The sequence below is a fragment of the Odocoileus virginianus genome, chromosome 8, assembly GCF_023699985.2.
Source record: "Odocoileus virginianus isolate 20LAN1187 ecotype Illinois chromosome 8, Ovbor_1.2, whole genome shotgun sequence".
In the NCBI taxonomy this organism is placed as follows: domain Eukaryota; kingdom Metazoa; phylum Chordata; class Mammalia; order Artiodactyla; family Cervidae; genus Odocoileus; species Odocoileus virginianus.
In genome coordinates this window covers 14434072-14450750 of record NC_069681.1, presented here as the reverse complement: position 1 = coordinate 14450750, position 16679 = coordinate 14434072, and the positions used below count along the sequence as shown (strand labels likewise).

At 47.9% G+C, this 16679-nt stretch overlaps 2 protein-coding genes and 2 non-coding genes across 5 annotated transcripts in view; 3 read left to right on the top strand and 1 right to left on the bottom strand.

The window, feature by feature from the left end:
• Window positions 1-1781, bottom strand: part of SLC25A30 (solute carrier family 25 member 30) — an 84797-nt gene extending 83016 nt beyond the window's left edge. Inside the window, exon 1 of one of the 2 annotated variants that reach the window (XM_070471204.1) lies at window positions 1701-1781. In XM_070471204.1, the coding sequence (XP_070327305.1) occupies window positions 1701-1703 (3 nt within the window). In that variant the 5' untranslated portion in view covers window positions 1704-1781. The remainder of the gene's footprint in view (window positions 1-1700) is intronic. The other variant, XM_070471202.1, reaches the window with a different exon arrangement.
• A 202-nt stretch (window positions 1782-1983) lies between these two features.
• TPT1 (tumor protein, translationally-controlled 1) lies at window positions 1984-6080 on the top strand. Its single transcript, XM_070471206.1, has 6 exons — window positions 1984-2129; window positions 2383-2456; window positions 3024-3214; window positions 3580-3685; window positions 4448-4564; window positions 5329-6080. Exons 1-6 carry the CDS (start codon window positions 2102-2104, stop codon window positions 5329-5331), a joined length of 519 nt encoding a protein of 172 aa, XP_070327307.1. The 5' UTR covers window positions 1984-2101; the 3' UTR covers window positions 5332-6080.
• Window positions 5128-5259, top strand: LOC139036379 (small nucleolar RNA SNORA31). Its single transcript, XR_011489175.1, has one exon. It is a non-coding gene; the product is annotated as a small nucleolar RNA SNORA31 (small nucleolar RNA).
• Window positions 6081-6289: 209 nt separating the features above from the next.
• LOC139036380 (small nucleolar RNA SNORA31) lies at window positions 6290-6419 on the top strand. The gene has a single exon (XR_011489176.1). It is a non-coding gene; the product is annotated as a small nucleolar RNA SNORA31 (small nucleolar RNA).
• The last annotated feature ends 10260 nt before the right edge of the window (window positions 6420-16679 follow it).

Here is a 16679-nt window from a genome sequence, read left to right as displayed (position 1 = left end):
TAGGGTTAATGGAATAGTTTCAGGAGTATTTTGAAAAGTAATAAAATTTGCACCCAAGTTCAACCAATATTTACTGATAAACTATTGAGGATACTAGTCATTTTTCATTATTTTATTTAACTTCCCAAAACTCTTTCACTCACAAAAATTGCATTCTATACTTAGACTTAGGGAGTCTGACTTTCCCAAAGCCACAGGACAAGTACCAGATAAACCCAAGACTTCAGGGTAGGGTGCTTTGATTCTAATCTCTTCAGTACTCTTTTTCACTGTGGCTGTCTTACAAAACTTGGGCGCGGGGGGGGGGGGGGCAGTTTTTAATTGAACATAAAACCAATGTTTGACGGTACTGTATGAATGATGGGAATGGTTCTGAATAATTTGAAAAGTTAAAGTTGAGGAAAATAATTTAACTGTGATAATAATGTTCCATTCACACATCTCAGAAATAATCAAGAGGTTTCAGCGATCTTTAGTGGACCATTTATCAGAAGACATCCGTTTGTTTTCAAATTCCCTTCATTCCAGTTTTAGCTTTTTTTCAGGTATCCGCAGGGTCCCCTGGGGGTGTCCAGTACAGCCCCAAACCCCTTCTTCCAGGGAGGATCACTTTTCGAGGCTCCTTTTCATTTTGACTCCTCCATCACTGATTTGTGCCCTACTCCAACAGTTGCCCTCCCTTATTCTGTGGAATGCTTTATTGCTGCATATGGGGAAATTTGTTAATGTGTTATAACTGCCTGATTTTTTATTTATCAGAATGAAATTTTCTGTGAGGGTATAACTGGATTTAACTTGTTCACAGTTGGGACCTCAGTGCTAGGGATACAGCAAATATATTTGTGGAATGGAAGAATCTCTCCGATTTCATACTCATTTGCCTTTAAACCAAAGATGTCACTAAACCGGTCTTTTTTTTTTTCCCCCAGTACCGAGTAATTGAGTCTAAAGTCCAAATAAAATTTGGGCAGGTGGAAAGCGTCTTTTTTGTATGTTTAACCTAGCTCCTGGGTTATTATCTTAACTACACTTTATTTTTATTTTTTAAATTAATTTACTTCAACTACACTTTGAAGTGACAACACATCCTTTTTTTCCAAACAAAGGACCTAATTCTGGACTAAGCGCAAAACAGAAACAGCAAGATTCTTTAGCTGCCTTAGGAACCACAAGCTTTCAAATATGGGACCAAACTGAGAGATGGGAAAGCTGCGCAAACTTCCTTGACAACTTCCTTCCTTCTCAAGCCCCTTTCCAGACTCTACGCCCCCCACGATCATTCCCAGGGGGCAGGCAGGCCGAGGTGGGTCCCACAGACCGGACTTGGCTCCGCCCCACAAAGGAATCAGGAAGCTCGAAGTGGGGCAGCCCTGGGACAAGCGCTGAAAAGTTCTCCGAGGTCCTCGGAGATCACAGGGGCTGGTCACAAGCCAAGAACTCTGCCCTCATCGTCAAGGGAACCCTCCGTAAACGCGAAGTCCTTCACAGCAGCTGACGCTTTCAGTTCCCAGAAACAGCGGGAGCTTGCGCGGCACCAGGCCTGGGGCGGAAACTTGAGATTTCATCTAAGCCCCACCCGGGCGGCACCTACCAGGGCCGACCCTGGAGTGTCGCGAGCGGCCGGGCCCCAGGCGCCGCCTCCACCACTCAGGGCCGGGGAGCGTCTTCCTCCTCCCTCCCCCCGCGCGCTCCTCACCTACCATTCCTCTCCCTCGCGCCGTCCGGCATTTTCCCTCCGCCCCACCCCCTCCTCTGCCTTCCCCTTTCCCAGGGCCGCCGGGCGAGCCCGGGGTGGAACGCGCGGCCTGGTACCCCGATGCCAAGTCCCCGGATGCGCCCCTCCCCTCCCCCACGGCCCGCACCGCGGCCCCGCCCCTCGCGCAGCTCTGCGTGACGCGTCACCGCTCGCGGCGCTTCCGGAGGCGCCGCGCGCGATGACGTAGGGGGACGTGCCCTCTATATGAGGTCGGGGAGCGGCAGAGTCGGCCTTTTCCGCCCGCTCCCCCCTCCCCCCGAGCGCCGCTCCGGCCGCACTGCGCTCGCTCTGAGCTCCGGGCTCCTGCTAAGCCAGCGCCGCTGTCGCCTCCCTCCAGTCGCCATCATGATCATCTACCGGGACCTCATTAGCCGTGAGTCGGGACTGCACTGCTCCTCACACGGCGCGCAGGGCACGCGGCGGCATATGGGTGGAGGCGGGGGGCCGGTCGCCGCCGCCGCCGCCGCCGCCGCCTCTGCCGCCGCTGTCGTGGGTCTGAGGAGGGGCGCTGTTTGGGGGCGCGCGCCGGGGCCCGGGGCGCCCGGGGAGGGGCGGCGCGGCGCGGGAAATGGCGCCCGCTCGGGCCGCGGGCGCCTCGTGACGGGTGGATCTGTGTCCCCGAGCAGATGACGAGATGTTCTCCGACATCTACAAGATCCGGGAGGTCGCGGACGGGCTGTGTCTGGAGGTGGAGGGGAAGGTGAGTCGGCCGGGCAGGGGCCATGGCCCCGTCCGCGGCACAGGGGGGAGGCGAGGGCGGGCGGGCTCGGGTTTCCGCCGCTCCCCCGCCCGAGGTTGTGCAATCCTCTCCGTTGCCTCCTGGCGGAGGAGACTCTCTTTCCGGGCTCGGGTTTTTCTAGAAAACTGGAGGCGGAGCTGAGCCTGGAAATAGGTCCGCCGCTTCGACGCCCATCCTCCCTCCCAGGCTGTCCGGGACAGACAGGTTGTCTCCGGTTTGGGCGACCCAAGCGTTTTATCGTTTGCCCGGTTTTTCTTTGCTCAGCAACCCGACAGCCCATGCAAAACTTCCACCGGGTTGTAAAATGACCCGTTTTTCGTTTGAGCCAACGAAGAGTTGTGGAACTGGAACTGAGATGTTTGAGGGGAAAGAAGGGCATAGATTTTTTTCTCCCCCCATATTGTTCATGGTTTTGAATGAGAATTAAGTGTTGAAGGATGACGGATGAAAGGGCTGCCAGCATAGATTCTTCTATGCGTTTATGGTAAGGTCGAGGATGTGTTAGCGACTAAACTTTTCTTAATGCAGATGGTCAGTAGGACAGAGGGTAACATCGATGACTCGCTCATTGGTGGAAATGCCTCCGCTGAAGGCCCCGAGGGCGAAGGTACCGAAAGCACAGTAATCACTGGTGTCGATATTGTCATGAACCATCACTTGCAGGAAACCAGCTTCACAAAAGAAGCCTACAAGAAGTACATCAAAGATTACATGAAGTCGTAAGTGATACTGACACACCCAACTGATGTCTGAAAATCCTACAGGATTTTAGGGGTTGGCTTCCTTTGAGATTTTTAACAGCAGGCGTGCTTGTCAAAGGCTTTTTTCCTATTGATGAGCACAGAAGGGGGGCTGCTTTTTTATAAATACGAGGATACTGGAGGGTGCTGTGTGGTTTTACTTTTTTTAGAATAGTCCTTTGGTACAGAATAAGCTGAGGTGAAATTCAAAGTTAGGAACAGCCTTAAAACATCACTCGTATGAGTTAGTAATCTCCTTGCTAGTTTGGTGGTTTTCAGTTTGGAATTTTTACTGAATGGAAACTTTGCTCAGAACTGATTAATGTGTCAATATGTTGTTTTAGAATTAAAGGGAAACTTGAAGAACAGAGACCAGAAAGAGTAAAACCTTTTATGACAGGGGCTGCAGAACAAATCAAGCACATCCTTGCTAATTTCAAAAACTATCAGGTAAATAACTTTAACATATTTGGATCAAAGGATTGTATAATTTTAACTGAGCAAAACATGAGTTACTTGATGAGCCTCTGATGTAATTAAGTTGGAGTTATTTTCTGTGTTTTCAGCAGTTTAAATACTTCACAGATTTTACTTCAGCAGGCTGGGCTGTAGCGAGTTGCCTTCTCTGCTCCCAAGCAAGAATGTTTCCAGATCTTGTCTTCTGCTTCCAAAATCTTATTCGACTCAACATTTCCCAGTTCTTTGGAATTACTTGTTTACTCCGAACTAGTCTTCTGGTTTTCTTTTTACGATACCAGTGTGTCTTGTTGCCACTGAAGCTCTTTCTGATCTGAGCTTTTCCTATGGAGAAACTCCAGTGACTGACTTTTGCTGAACACAACCTGGTTTTCACACATCCTCTGGCCATAAGATAACTTCTCATGGGATGTGCTCTTCTCATTGGTGGCCTTGTGTTCTCTTGTGCTTGACTTTGTAAACAGCCTTGTTTGTAGGGTTTAGACTGAGATGTGTGGGGTTAGGTTTCCAGGGAGCGCAGTGTCCCTGGATTGCTCTGAACTCCTAACATTAGGTTATTAGTACTTTGCATGAACCGAAGTTTGATTAGTGAGCATTTTCCTCATCAGAACTCATTAGTTGCTGACTAAATAGTGCCTTGATTAGATATTGGTGTTCTGATTCCTTTGATTTATTGTGTTTTGATACAGTGCATTCCTGTATAATCTAATTCTGTGTATTTGTTTGCTTCCTAAGTTCTTTATTGGTGAAAACATGAATCCAGATGGCATGGTTGCTCTGCTGGACTACCGTGAGGATGGTGTAACCCCATATATGATATTCTTTAAGGATGGTTTAGAGATGGAAAAATGTGTAAGTATAAAGAAGTGGGTTGAAATCAGTCATGTAAAAATGGAGGTATTACAACCTTTAACAAATAAACCAGTTAATGATAATATTGGCAGCTGGTTGGAAAGGCCATGATGTTACTCGCTTTTAGTAAATACAATTTAGAGCAGGCTGCTGACCTGATATGCTAGTTGCTTCAGTAAAATTAAATGAATGTCTGCTGGGCAAGGAACTGCTAAAGGAGAAATGAAGCCACTAATTTATCTTGGCTTTCAGCAGCTTCCATGTAAATTAGGAGTAAGATAAATTTAAGGCTACACTAGGGAATTCCCTGGTGGTCCAGTGGTTAGGACTCTGGGCTGCCACTGCCAAGGGCCAGGGTTTAGCACTGGGTTGGGAAACTAAAACAAGCTGCTTGGTGCAAAAACAATCTACCCTAAACAGGGTTGGGGCAGCAGTGACCACAAATGTCAAAGGACAGTACAGATGTCTTGCCAAAGGGATTGTTCAAAGAATGTGTGAGGTTTTTGTTGGAATAGGGTGGGTGAGCCTTCTCAGAATGCTTCTCTGATTTGGTAAGGATGGTTGTGCATCCACTGATAGACCTTGAACAATCTGCAGTTGTTCCTTTGGTTTGCACTAGGATGCAAAAGCAACATCCCCGCGCTTTCTGTCTGTCTGTGTGTATGACAGCTCGGATTGAATAGGGGAGTACATCTGAAACCTAGAAACATGAGCTACTTTCATGCCAGAAAGGTGTGTTAATGGGCTCTTCCTTGTTTTCCCAGTAACAAAGCTGACAGTTACTTTGGATCAATCACCTGTCGTCATAACTGGCTGGCCACTGCTTTTCATCCACACAACACCAGGACTTAGACAGATGGGACTGATGTCATCTCGAGCTCTTCATTTGTTTTGAACGTTGATTTATTTGGAGCGGAGGCATTGTTTTTGAGAAAAACGTGTCATGTAGGTTGTCTAAAAATAAAACGCATTTAAACTCATTGGAAAGAATGCCTCTTAGTTTAATATGTCATGTCTAAATCCATCCTTGTAGCCTTCCTGGAGCAGCTAGAGTCTGGTTGTAGCCTACCACTAGAAAGCACCTTCAGATAACGTCTGCAGTGAAACCACTTCCGGGACTTGGAATATACAAGAATCAGAAGTAACTGAGTGGAGTAAAGGGAAAGACCATGCTCATGACAGTGCCAACCAACACTTGAAGTGGATTGTTTACACATTTCATCACCTACAAATGGAAGTGGTTAATCTGGAAGTTTACTAAAGAATAAAGAGAGACTAACACAGTTGGAAGCAAAGTACTGTCTGAGCTTATTTTAGAGCTGAGTTCTAGAGAAATCTAGACATCTGGAATACTTCTGTCAAACTCCTTGGAACAGGGATGACAGACTGGCTCGCCCACCACCTGTTTTGTGGCTAAGGTGGTGATTACATTTTTTTAAGTGGTTCATAGTAGCTTATGGGACATGAAAAAATAAAGTTTGTGTCCAGTTTTACTAGGGCACTACCATGCCCTGTATTGGCTGGTTCTGACATTGCAAGAACAGATCAGTGACAGATCTAAGGGTCTCCTGCGAGCCCTGAGGTACCCATGTGGCCCTTTATAGGAAAGATTTATGGGCCTTTGTTTGAAAAGATGAAGTATATAAATGGACTGTGGAGTAGTCGGTGGGCAGAGAAGCAAATGCTCTGTTTTATCTGTAAAAAGGTGTGGGTATCAATATGAAAATGCATCTATTTGACAGACCCGAAGCAGTTACTGTCTGCTAAGGTTTCCACTACAGATGCAAGAAAAACATCCTCGCGCTTTCTGCCTGTCTTGATTGTGGCAGCCCAGATTGAATGGGGGAATACAGGGCGAAACTTGGAACCTTACAACCAAGTGACATCCAGAGTCAGTGTTAGGTGCAGAGTCTCAGACAGGTTGGTAGTGCCCCCTGGTGACAGTCCAAATAATTGTTTGGAAACTGCAGTCATGCTGAGGGCAATTCTAAGCATTCTGTCATAAGTAGTGTAGATAACATGCCAGTGATACAGGAGGCCACTTACCTCTGAAATGTACTAATGGGAGACTTTTCAGGCAGGGGTCAGTGCTAGGAAGGTGACAAGGTAGTGGGAGAAGTAACATAAGCTGTGAGCTTGCATGGAAAAGGCTGGAAGAACAGGAATAGCAATATAGAGACTGTAGGAAGTGAAGAGAAGGCTAAGAAGGCTTATTTTGGATCATTTTCTAGTTGGTGTCATCTGGGTCAAGATAGTGTTCAAGAATAACAGGTGGTAGGTACTGTACACATCAGAAGGCATGTGTTTTGTGTCATGTCTAGTAAGCGGAAGCTGAAAAGGAAAGAGATTATGTGGGTATCTGGGAGCGAAGCATGCCAGGCAAAAGAGCAGCATGCAGAAGTAGAGTGTGGTTGACAGGTTCAGGGGACAAGGTGGCCAGGATGCTGGGCCCAAGACAGCAGGAGGACCTAAGCTACAGAAGTGCACAGGAAAAGAAACCAAATCTCACAGAAGCCCCCAAGAGGGCTTTGTGTGGAAGTGCGATGTGATCTGATCTAAAGGGTCATTTTGGGTGCTGGGAGGCCAGGTAAAAGCAAAGAGAACAGTGATGTATAATACCTGAGATAGTGGCTTAGTCTAAGGTGGTAATTGAGATAAGCACAGATGCTCATATCTCAAAGCTATGGCAGCTTGATACAGAGATGTTGAGTGTAGTTCTGGGGTGCATGCTGTCTCTATTGAGGGCTCACTGCAAAAGAAATGCTGAATGCTGTTTTGAATTGTGACCTTTTTTTTTCCTAGAGAAGAAATTTTCTCTGGATTTTGTTCGATTTGTGAAATCAGGTACTAGTGTAGCTACATCTTTTCTAAAAGCAAAGTTGTCTAGAAGGATGTCTGCTTGGACAAATGTATGACATTTGAAGCTAAAATACTGAGTGAGGTGACCTAGACGGGATGGACTCAGCCCTCCAATGCAGAGATTGGTCAACATGATGAACCTACAGAGTGATTGAGGGAACTGCCTTTGATGTAGGGAAACCAAGGGAGAGGCCGCCTGGAGGCCCAGTGGACAGCATTTTAGGAAGGAGCAGGTCCACAGGGTTACCTGTTGTTAATGGGTCAAGTAAGATGAGGACTGAGAATGGTAGACTTGGCAGGGGTTGGGTTTCAGTTGTAGGGACGAAAACAAGATTGGCGCAAGAGAACATCCAACTCAGGCAGCACAGTGCCCATGAGATGTAATAATTCAAGCAGTACATGTTTGTATTACGTGTGCATCTGCTTAAGCTATAGATACGGAAGTAACTCATTTGAGCCATTAGACATGATTTTCTTAAAATCTAATTGGGGGACTTCCCTGGTGGTCCAGTGGCTAAGACTTCACTCCCAGTGCAAGGGGCCCGGATTCGATCCCTGGTCAGGGAACTTGATCCTGTAAGTGATGTCTTCTGCTACTGTGAGGGCATGTTTTCAGCTGCCAGCAAATTCTAATTTACTGTTTGAGAGCTTGTACGTAGTGGCTTCCCTGGTGGCCCAGACGTCTTATGGTAGTTCGAATGCCACAACTAAAGATCCCACATGCTGAAACTTAAGACCCAGAGTAGCCATATAAATATTAAAAAAAAAAAAAAACTAATTAGGTCACTGGTAAATATTGCATTGATGTAAATTCCATGTGAACTTCAGGCTTTAGGGTTTAACCAATAACTACAACTATACTGGCAAAACTGCAAGAAGAGCAGCAAAAATCTCAACCAACTTGCAAAAAATCCTGGTAACAAAGCCTCCTTGTAAAGTTCTGACCATCTGTGTGCATGTGCTTGGAGCTGCGACCTGGGCTAGCAGCCAGAACCCTCTCAGTAATGGAATTTAAACCAGGGTACTTGAATTAACTGACACGACATCTTACTGACTGGTGACTTGCATTTAGGTCATACCATACAACTCTTAATTCTATGAGAAAAGCCTGGCTAATGACCCCCTCGTAGGCCACAAGCCTTTTCTTGCAAAAGCTCATTTTGTGGCAATTGGTGCCAGTTACCACAGACTTTGTCCAAAAGAACTGAGGGCCCAACTTGCTGGTTGGGGCTAGATTTATGACCATCTGGGGGTGTGGATGATACTTAAAAATCACTGCATTGAAAAAGTTTTCTTTTGATACTGTATAAAAACGTGCACTACTTGGGATATTTGGTTGTTTCTATAACCTTTAACATTGCATTATTCCAAAGGAAAAGTCCTTCACTAAAGGACTTTAACATACACAAGAAAAAGATGCTACGCACCTTTCATTGAATTAAAGCAGCTGCTGTGACAGCCATCTTGATAGATGTTGCAGATAAAGTCTAAAATGCCTATAATGCTGGTAGTTTATGTTTATCCCACCGAAGTCCTTCAAGTCCATCCTTTGGTTCGGTGGTGCTTTGGTGGACTGCACGCCTGCTGGCTGTCCAGAGCAGAGTTCTGACACGGTGGGGGCATGTTTTCAACTGCCAGCAAACTCCAGTTTATTTCTTGAGAGCTTGTACACTGTGGGCTTCCCTGGTGTCTCAGCTGGTAAAGAATCGGCCTGCAATGCGGGAGACGGGTTCAATCCCTGGGTCGGGACGATCCCCTGGAGTAGGAGATGGCAACCCACTCCAGTATACTTACCTGAAGAATCCCCACGGACAGAGGAGCCTGGTGGGCTTCAGTCCGTGGAGTCACAAAAAGTCAGACACTACTGAGTGACTAAGCACAGCACATTGTGGATTTGTGCTGCTAAAAATCACTGAAAGCCTCAAGTGGATGTGGATTTAGCAGGAGTCCATACAATTCAGTGAGAAAAATGCCAACTATGAGCCTGGGGGAGGGGTTGGGATTCTTTCCAAAGTAACTGCTTACTCAAAGATGTTTCCTTCAGTGACCTCCCGGCTCCTGCTCCAGGGCACACCTGACATCTGTTTTCCTTTATGTATGAGTGGTGCTCTTTTCTGAGCTTTGAGGTAGAGTAGGGAGGGGGACTACCATAAGCTGTGCTTTGCATATATGACTCACAGTTAGGAGAAATGAGAATTCATACCAGGCAACTCACTTGTGTATGCTGAAGTCCTTTACTACAGGACTTTTCCTTTGGAGTAGTGCCGTGTTAAAGGTTATAGAAAGAAACAAATATCCAAAGGAGTAGCTCACTGGGAGAGGGCCACGGCCACAATCACCCATCAGAAGATTACGGTATTGTGACTTCCCTGGTTGGTTCAGTGGTTAAGACTACTTCCAATGCAGGGAGCAAGGGTGTGATCCCTGGTTGGGGAACTAAAATCCCACATGCTGTGCAGTGTGGCCAAGACAATTAAAAAAAATCGCACTACGTCTTAAAAAAGTAAAATTAGAGCTACCTTATGATCCAGCAATATCAGTCCTGGTCATATATCTAGAGAAAACAAACTTGGAAAGATATATGCACCCCAATGCAGCACTATTTACAATAGCGAAGACATGGAAGGAACCTAAATGTCCATCTGTGGGAGAATGGACAAAGATGTCATAATGTATGTATATGAGTGTATCTATACATACACGGTGGAATATTAGTCATAAAAAGAATTAAATGCCATTTGCAGCAACATGAACGGACCTAGAGATTATCACACTGAATGAACTAATAGCCAAATACCATGACATTGCTTCTATGTGGAATCTTTAAAAATGGTGTAAATGAAGTTATTTTCAAAACAGTCACAGGTGCAAAGAACAAACTTGCAGTTACCAGTGGGGAAAGGCCAGGAGGGATAAACCAGGAGATTGGGATTGACAGAAAATAGCTACTAGGAACCTACCGTATAGCACAGAGAAGTCTACTCAATATTCTAATTACCCACATTGGGACAGAATCTAAAAAAAGAGTGGTGGTGCTTTAGTCACCAAGTTGGGTCTGACTATTGCGACCCCATGGACTAGCCTGCCAGGCTCCCCTCCATAGGATTCTCCAGGCAAGAATACTGGAGTGGGTTGCCACTTCCTTCCCCAGAGGAGCTTCCCGGCCTGGGAATCGAACCTGGGTCTCCTTCACTGTAACCAGATTCTTTACCGACTGCGCTACAAGGGAAGCCATGTGTGTGACTGGCTCACTGCTGTAGAGCAGAAACAACACGGTAATAGAAACTGGCAGCTTCCCCGGCGGCCCGGCTGGTGGAGAGCCCGCCCGCGACGCCGGAGGCCCCGGTCCCACTGCCGGGGCGGGAAGACGCGATGGAGCAGGGAGAGGCTCACCCGCTCCAGTATGCTTGGGCTTCCCCGGCGGCCCGGCTGGTGAAGAGTCCGCCCGCGACGCCGGAGGCCCCGGTCCCACTGCCGGGGCGGGAAGACGCGATGGAGCAGGGAGAGGCTCACCCGCTCCAGTATGCTTGGGCTTCCCCGGCGGCCCGGCTGGTGAAGAGTCCGCCCGCGACGCCGGAGGCCCCGGTCCCACTGCCGGGGCGGGAAGACGCGATGGAGCAGGGAGAGGCTCACCCGCTCCAGTATGCTTGGGCTTCCCCGGCGGCCCGGCTGGTGAAGAGTCCGCCCGCGACGCCGGAGGCCCCGGTCCCACTGCCGGGGCGGGAAGACGCGATGGAGCAGGGAGAGGCTCACCCGCTCCAGTATGCTTGGGCTTCCCCGGCGGCCCGGCTGGTGAAGAGTCCGCCCGCGACGCCGGAGGCCCCGGTCCCACTCCCGGGGCGGGAAGACGCGATGGAGCAGGGAGAGGCTCACCCGCTCCAGTATGCTTGGGTTTCCCGGCTGGTGGAGAGTCCGCCCGCGACGCCGGAGGCCCCGGTCCCACTCCCGGGGCGGGAAGACGAGATGGAGCAGGGAGAGGCTCACCCACTCCAGTATGCTTGGGTTTCCCGGCTGGTGAAGAGTCCGCCCGCGACGCCGGAGGCCCCGGTCCCACTCCCGGGGCGGGAAGACGCGACGGAGAAGGGAGAGGCTCACCCGCTCCAGTATGCTTGGGTTTCCCTGGCGGCCCGGCTGGTGAAGACTCCGCCCGCGACGCCGGAGGCCCCGGTCCCACTGCCGGGGCGGGAAGACGCGATGGAGCAGGGAGAGGCTCACCCGCTCCAGTATGCTTGGGTTTCCCCGGCGGCCCGGCTGGTGAAGAGTCCGCCCGCGACGCCGGAGGCCCCGGTCCCACTCCTGGGGCGGGAAGACGCGATGGAGCAGGGAGAGGCTCACCCACTCCAGTATTCTTGGGTTTCCCGGCTGGTGAAGAGTCCGCCCGCGACGCCGGAGGCCCCGGTCCCACTCCCGGGGCGGGAAGACGCGATGCAGAAGGGAGAGGCTCACCCACTCCAGTATGCTTGGGTTTCCCTGGTGGCCCGGCTGGTGAAGAGTCCGCCTGCGACGCAGGAGACCCCGGTCCCACTCCCGGGGCGGGAAGACGCGATGGAGAAGGGAGAGGCTCACCCATTCCAGTATTCTTGGGTTTCCCTTGTGGCCCAGTTGGTAAAGAATCCGCCTGTGATGCAGGAGACCCTGGTCCAATTCCCGGGTCCGGAAGACCCGATGGAGAAGGGAGAGGCTCACCCACTCCAGTATTCTTGGGTTTCCCTTGTGGCTCAGTTGGTAAAGAATCCACCTGCAATGCGGGAGTCCTGGGTTGGGAAGATCCCCTGGAGAAGGGAAAGACTACCCAGTCCAGTGTTCTGGCCTGGAAAAGACAGTCCATGGGGTCACAAGAGTCAGACATGACTGAGCAACTTTCACTTTCTAATAGAAATTAATTTAAAACAAAAAAATTTTTTTAAGTGTGCAGTATTTTAAATAGTCTAATAGAGCAACTAGCCATTACTTAGTCCCGAGTTTGTGTCATTTAGTTTGATACCAGAAGTCCAGTTGTGTACTTGGTGATTTTCCTCATGTTTAAAGGCAGCGGGAGAACCCTAGCTTATTATCAAACGCAGCTTGCCTACGGTCTTGACAACAGCACAAGGTTATCAAATTACTCCACCAAGTGCATAATCTACTATTCCCTGAGCAGCCGGTAGAAATTCGGCAGATCACAGAGAAAGTTGGTGTTTTGTGGACATCTATTCAAGCAGACCTAAACATGCAGTTTCCTTATTAAGTAATTTGGAAGTCTCCCTCAAGAACCGCCAATTTATAGTTTGAGTCAGATATCTAAACTAATATTCAACCTAGGGGGGAAAACTGGCAGGTGAAAGGGCGACAGTTATTGCACATGAAGTTAAAAGGAAAATATACCTCTTGACTACCACACACAAGAGGAATAGTGTATATCAGCAGATGGCAAGTACAAAATTGGAAGCCGAGTCAACAACTCTTGGTGTGATGCATTATATCTTTCTCCATCACCTTGCAAGCACCCCATCCTGCCTAAGCCTCCATTGTACTGACGCCACATGGATGGATTCTGTCAGGTGGAACAAGGGCTGGGTGGCAGAACCCTTGGTTGTTGCTATAATAGCAGGATGGCAAGTACCAACTGCTGGCATCTATTAAAAGCAAAAGTGACTAAGCTTTTGAAAGTTGGTTAAGTAATGTGCCACCTGTTCTCTGCTCCACAGACAAGGGAGGAGGAGGGTTGAGTGTGAATGTGGGAGCAGCAGAGAGTTTAGCATCCCAAGAGCATCCTGGAAGCTTGTGTTTCTGAGGGAGTTATTAAGCCCTATGGTTTATGGAGCGGAGAGTTGTGCAAAACCCCTTCCAACTATTGCTAAGCTTCCTCTCTCAATATCCTGTGGGATGTGTCAAATGCCCTAGCTATTTCTTGGTGAGTTTGAGATTGATGTGTACACTCTGATAAATTTAAAATGGGTAACCAACAAGGACCTACAGAGCACAGGAAACTGCTCATTGTCATGTGGCAGCCTGGATGGGCGGGGAGTTTGGGAGAGAATGGATAGATGGATATGTATGGCTGAGTTGCTCTGCTGGGCACCTGAAACTGTCACAACATTGTTAATTGGCTATTCCCAGGTGGTTCCGTGGTAAAGAGTCCACCTGCAGGAGATTCAAGTTTGATCCCTGGGTAGGGAAGATCCCCTGGAGGAAGGCACCGCAACTTACTCCAGTATTCTTGCCTGGAGAATCACCATGGACAGAGGGCTACAGTCTGTGAGGTCGCAAAAGAGTTGGACACGACTTAGCAACTGAGCATGCATGAACATGCTCCAATATAAAATAAAAGGCAAAAAAAATGCTGTGGTAATTTTGCTGGATATTCTGTCCTATCCCCTCAGGGTGCCTGTGCCTGAAGCCTTTTCCTACACCCCCTCTCCATCTGCCTGCATTCATGCCTCAGGGGGATGGGAGAGGTGTGTGCTCTGTTGGAAGCTGGTAACCAGGCAGGTGGAGCAGGGTAAGATGGCCAGAAGTGGAGGGGGCTTATTGGTCCCAATGAATTTTGTTCTCTTGTGCAGAGAGTAGGCAGCTGCTGCTGCTGCTGCTAAGTCACTTCAGTCGTGTCCAACTCCGTGCGACCCCATAGACAGCAGCCCACCAGGCTCCCCCGTCCCTGGGATTTTCCAGGTAAGAGTACTGGAGTGGGTTGCCATTGCCTTCCTCAGTAGGCAGCTGGCCAATATATAATCAGATTCACTCATGTATACTAAAAGTTCAAGTGTGAGCTTTGACCAGATGGAGTCTGACATTTGGCTCTTCTCCAAGATGTGAGAAAAGCTGTGGACTCCTACAAAGAACCTGAGGGTTTTAGGGTTGAGCAGAGTCTTCCCATTCCTGACCAACTTCTGTTTTTTTCTCAGTCATAGCTAAGGCTGTGACAATGACCCATTTGATGGAATGACTGATAGGGAATTCCCACAGGGTTATTCACCAAGAGGGTGTGTCCAAATTGCCAGCTGGGTCACCATATTTTTGGGGGTAAGGACACTTAAGATCTACCTTCTTAACAAATTTCAACTATTCAATAAAGTGTTATCTATAGTAAAACAAAAAACAAAAACCCTGCTAGCTGGGGACTGCATGTACTCTTTCTACTTTGTGTCTGGGGCTTCCCAGGTGGCTCCAGTGGTGAAGAACCCACCTGCCAATGCAGGAAATATAAGAGATGCGGGTTTGATCCCCGGTTGGGAAGATCCCTGGAGGAGGGCATGGCAACCCACTCCAGTATTCTTGCCTGGAGAATCCCATGGACAGAGGAGCCTGGTGGGCTATGGTCCATTGAGTTGCAGAGTTGGACATGACAGAAGCAACTTAGCATGCACGCATGCACTTTACATCTGGGTGTAAAACGGGAAGATGCCAATGGAAAGTTGTTTTTTTAAGGAAGCCACCCACCATTTCCTTCAATATAAATTTATAATGAAATTCTGTACAAAACCCTTCATAGCTGGGCCATTTGCTTACCTGTTCAAGCTTCCCTGCCTCTCTTTACTATCCACCCTCCGCTTCGAGGTGGAGCGCAGGTGGCGCGATTCTGACCCTCTGCACTGAAGTCTTGTTCTTTTCTCAAAGACTGCACCGCATTTTATCTTGGAAGAGTTTATTGATTCCTCCAACCATTCCATCCACCCTCAGTACTCCAGTGTGGTAACTGTCCTCCACTTTACTGAAGTCACCGAATCCCTTGTCTCTGCATCACTGTTATTCCTCAAATCAAGGAGGGGGTTTTGTCAGTCTCCCTTCTTTGCCGATGGCATTCCGTCCAGATTTGCTGATGGAGTAAATAGTGAGCTTTCACCAGTCCCTGAGTGTTCTGAGCCACATGTCCCTGTGTCGCTCCTGTTTTCAAATGCAGTCTCTAAGTTTGGAAAAGTGGATAACCAGACCAGAATGTGTGGTCTGTAGGAGAGCAGTATCTTCTTCCTGTAGTGCTTTCATCACAAGCCACTGGTCCCAGCAGTCCCTAATGGAGTCAAAGGTGAAGGTACCTAATAGCAAAGAATGCAAAATGCTTCTTTTCTGTCTTAATGGTGAAATATTTCTTTTTCAGAGCACCTCACATGTGTAAATGCTTAGCTTCCCCTAGTGTCTAGAATTAACGGTTATGCTCTTTGTATTGGCTACTGCATGACGGGCTTTTTCTTATCCCATTCTGGATTCCCAAGTTATGTCCCATGTGTGATTCCACAGTAGGAGATGTGCATTTTGCTGAGTCTTGAAAACTGTAGCACCCTTGTCTAATCCCTGCTTCAGAATTACCTGGTATGATTTTTTGAAATACAGATGAAACTCTTTGCTCGCCACATTACTGACAGAGGAGTTTCTGTATATTAAGTTGGAAACTGAAAAGAATCTTACCCTATTTTCAAGCTAACAAGTTAGCCTACCACAGTTCCATGTACATTTTATGAAAAGACTTCCCTGGCGGTCCAGCAGCTAAGACTCTGCACTCACAATGCAAGGGCCCAGGTTTGATCCCTGGTCAGGAACTAGATTTCACATGCTGCAAATAAGAGTTTGCATGCTGTAACTAAGATTCAGCATAGCCAAGTAAATAAATAAAATACTTAAAAAGACACAAGACCTCTAGGTCAGAGATAACAGTTTACCACTCACAGCAAAAACAGTGGCCAGAGCAGCACCTTGCACTGGGTCCCATCCCCCACCCCCAACAGAGTGACGTGGTGAGGGCCAGATGGTCCCAGTGCTTGCAGTGGGGTGCACCACAGCAGAAATTAGGAGCTTACAAGGCTACGAACACATCTCCCCATCCTTCCCTCTGGATAAGCACATTACATACCTGGAATATAGGCAAATCTCTGCAGGAAATGGGAAGATATCTCTAGTTTAAGGTATCTCTGAGGAGCTACATCTTCAAATCTCTTCAGAGGGATACGCTATCTCTAGATTCCGAGGATGTCTATTATTTAAATATATTCTTTGCAAATTTGAAGATAATGCAGAGAAATGGAAAGCTATCTCATGCTCTTGGAGACTGGAAGAATTAATTGTGTTAAAATGGCCATACTACCCAAAATAGCTTTCCATTTCTCTGAATTATCTTCAAATTTGCAAAGTAATCTACAGATTTAATGTGATCTCTATCAAATTACCCATGACATTTTTCACAGAACTAGAACATATAATCCTAAAATTTATATAGAACCATAAAAGATGCAGAACTGCCAAAGTAATCATGAGCAGAAGGAACACAGCTGGAGGCATAGCCCTC

Coding starts and splice junctions, on each gene's coding strand:
- TPT1 (XM_070471206.1), top strand. CDS start 2,102: ATGATCATCTACCGGGACCTCATTAGCC. Junction 2,457..3,023: donor GTCTGGAGGTGGAGGGGAAG/GTGAGTCGGCCG, acceptor TTCTTAATGCAG/ATGGTCAGTAGGACAGAGGG. Junction 3,686..4,447: donor CTAATTTCAAAAACTATCAG/GTAAATAACTTT, acceptor TTGCTTCCTAAG/TTCTTTATTGGTGAAAACAT.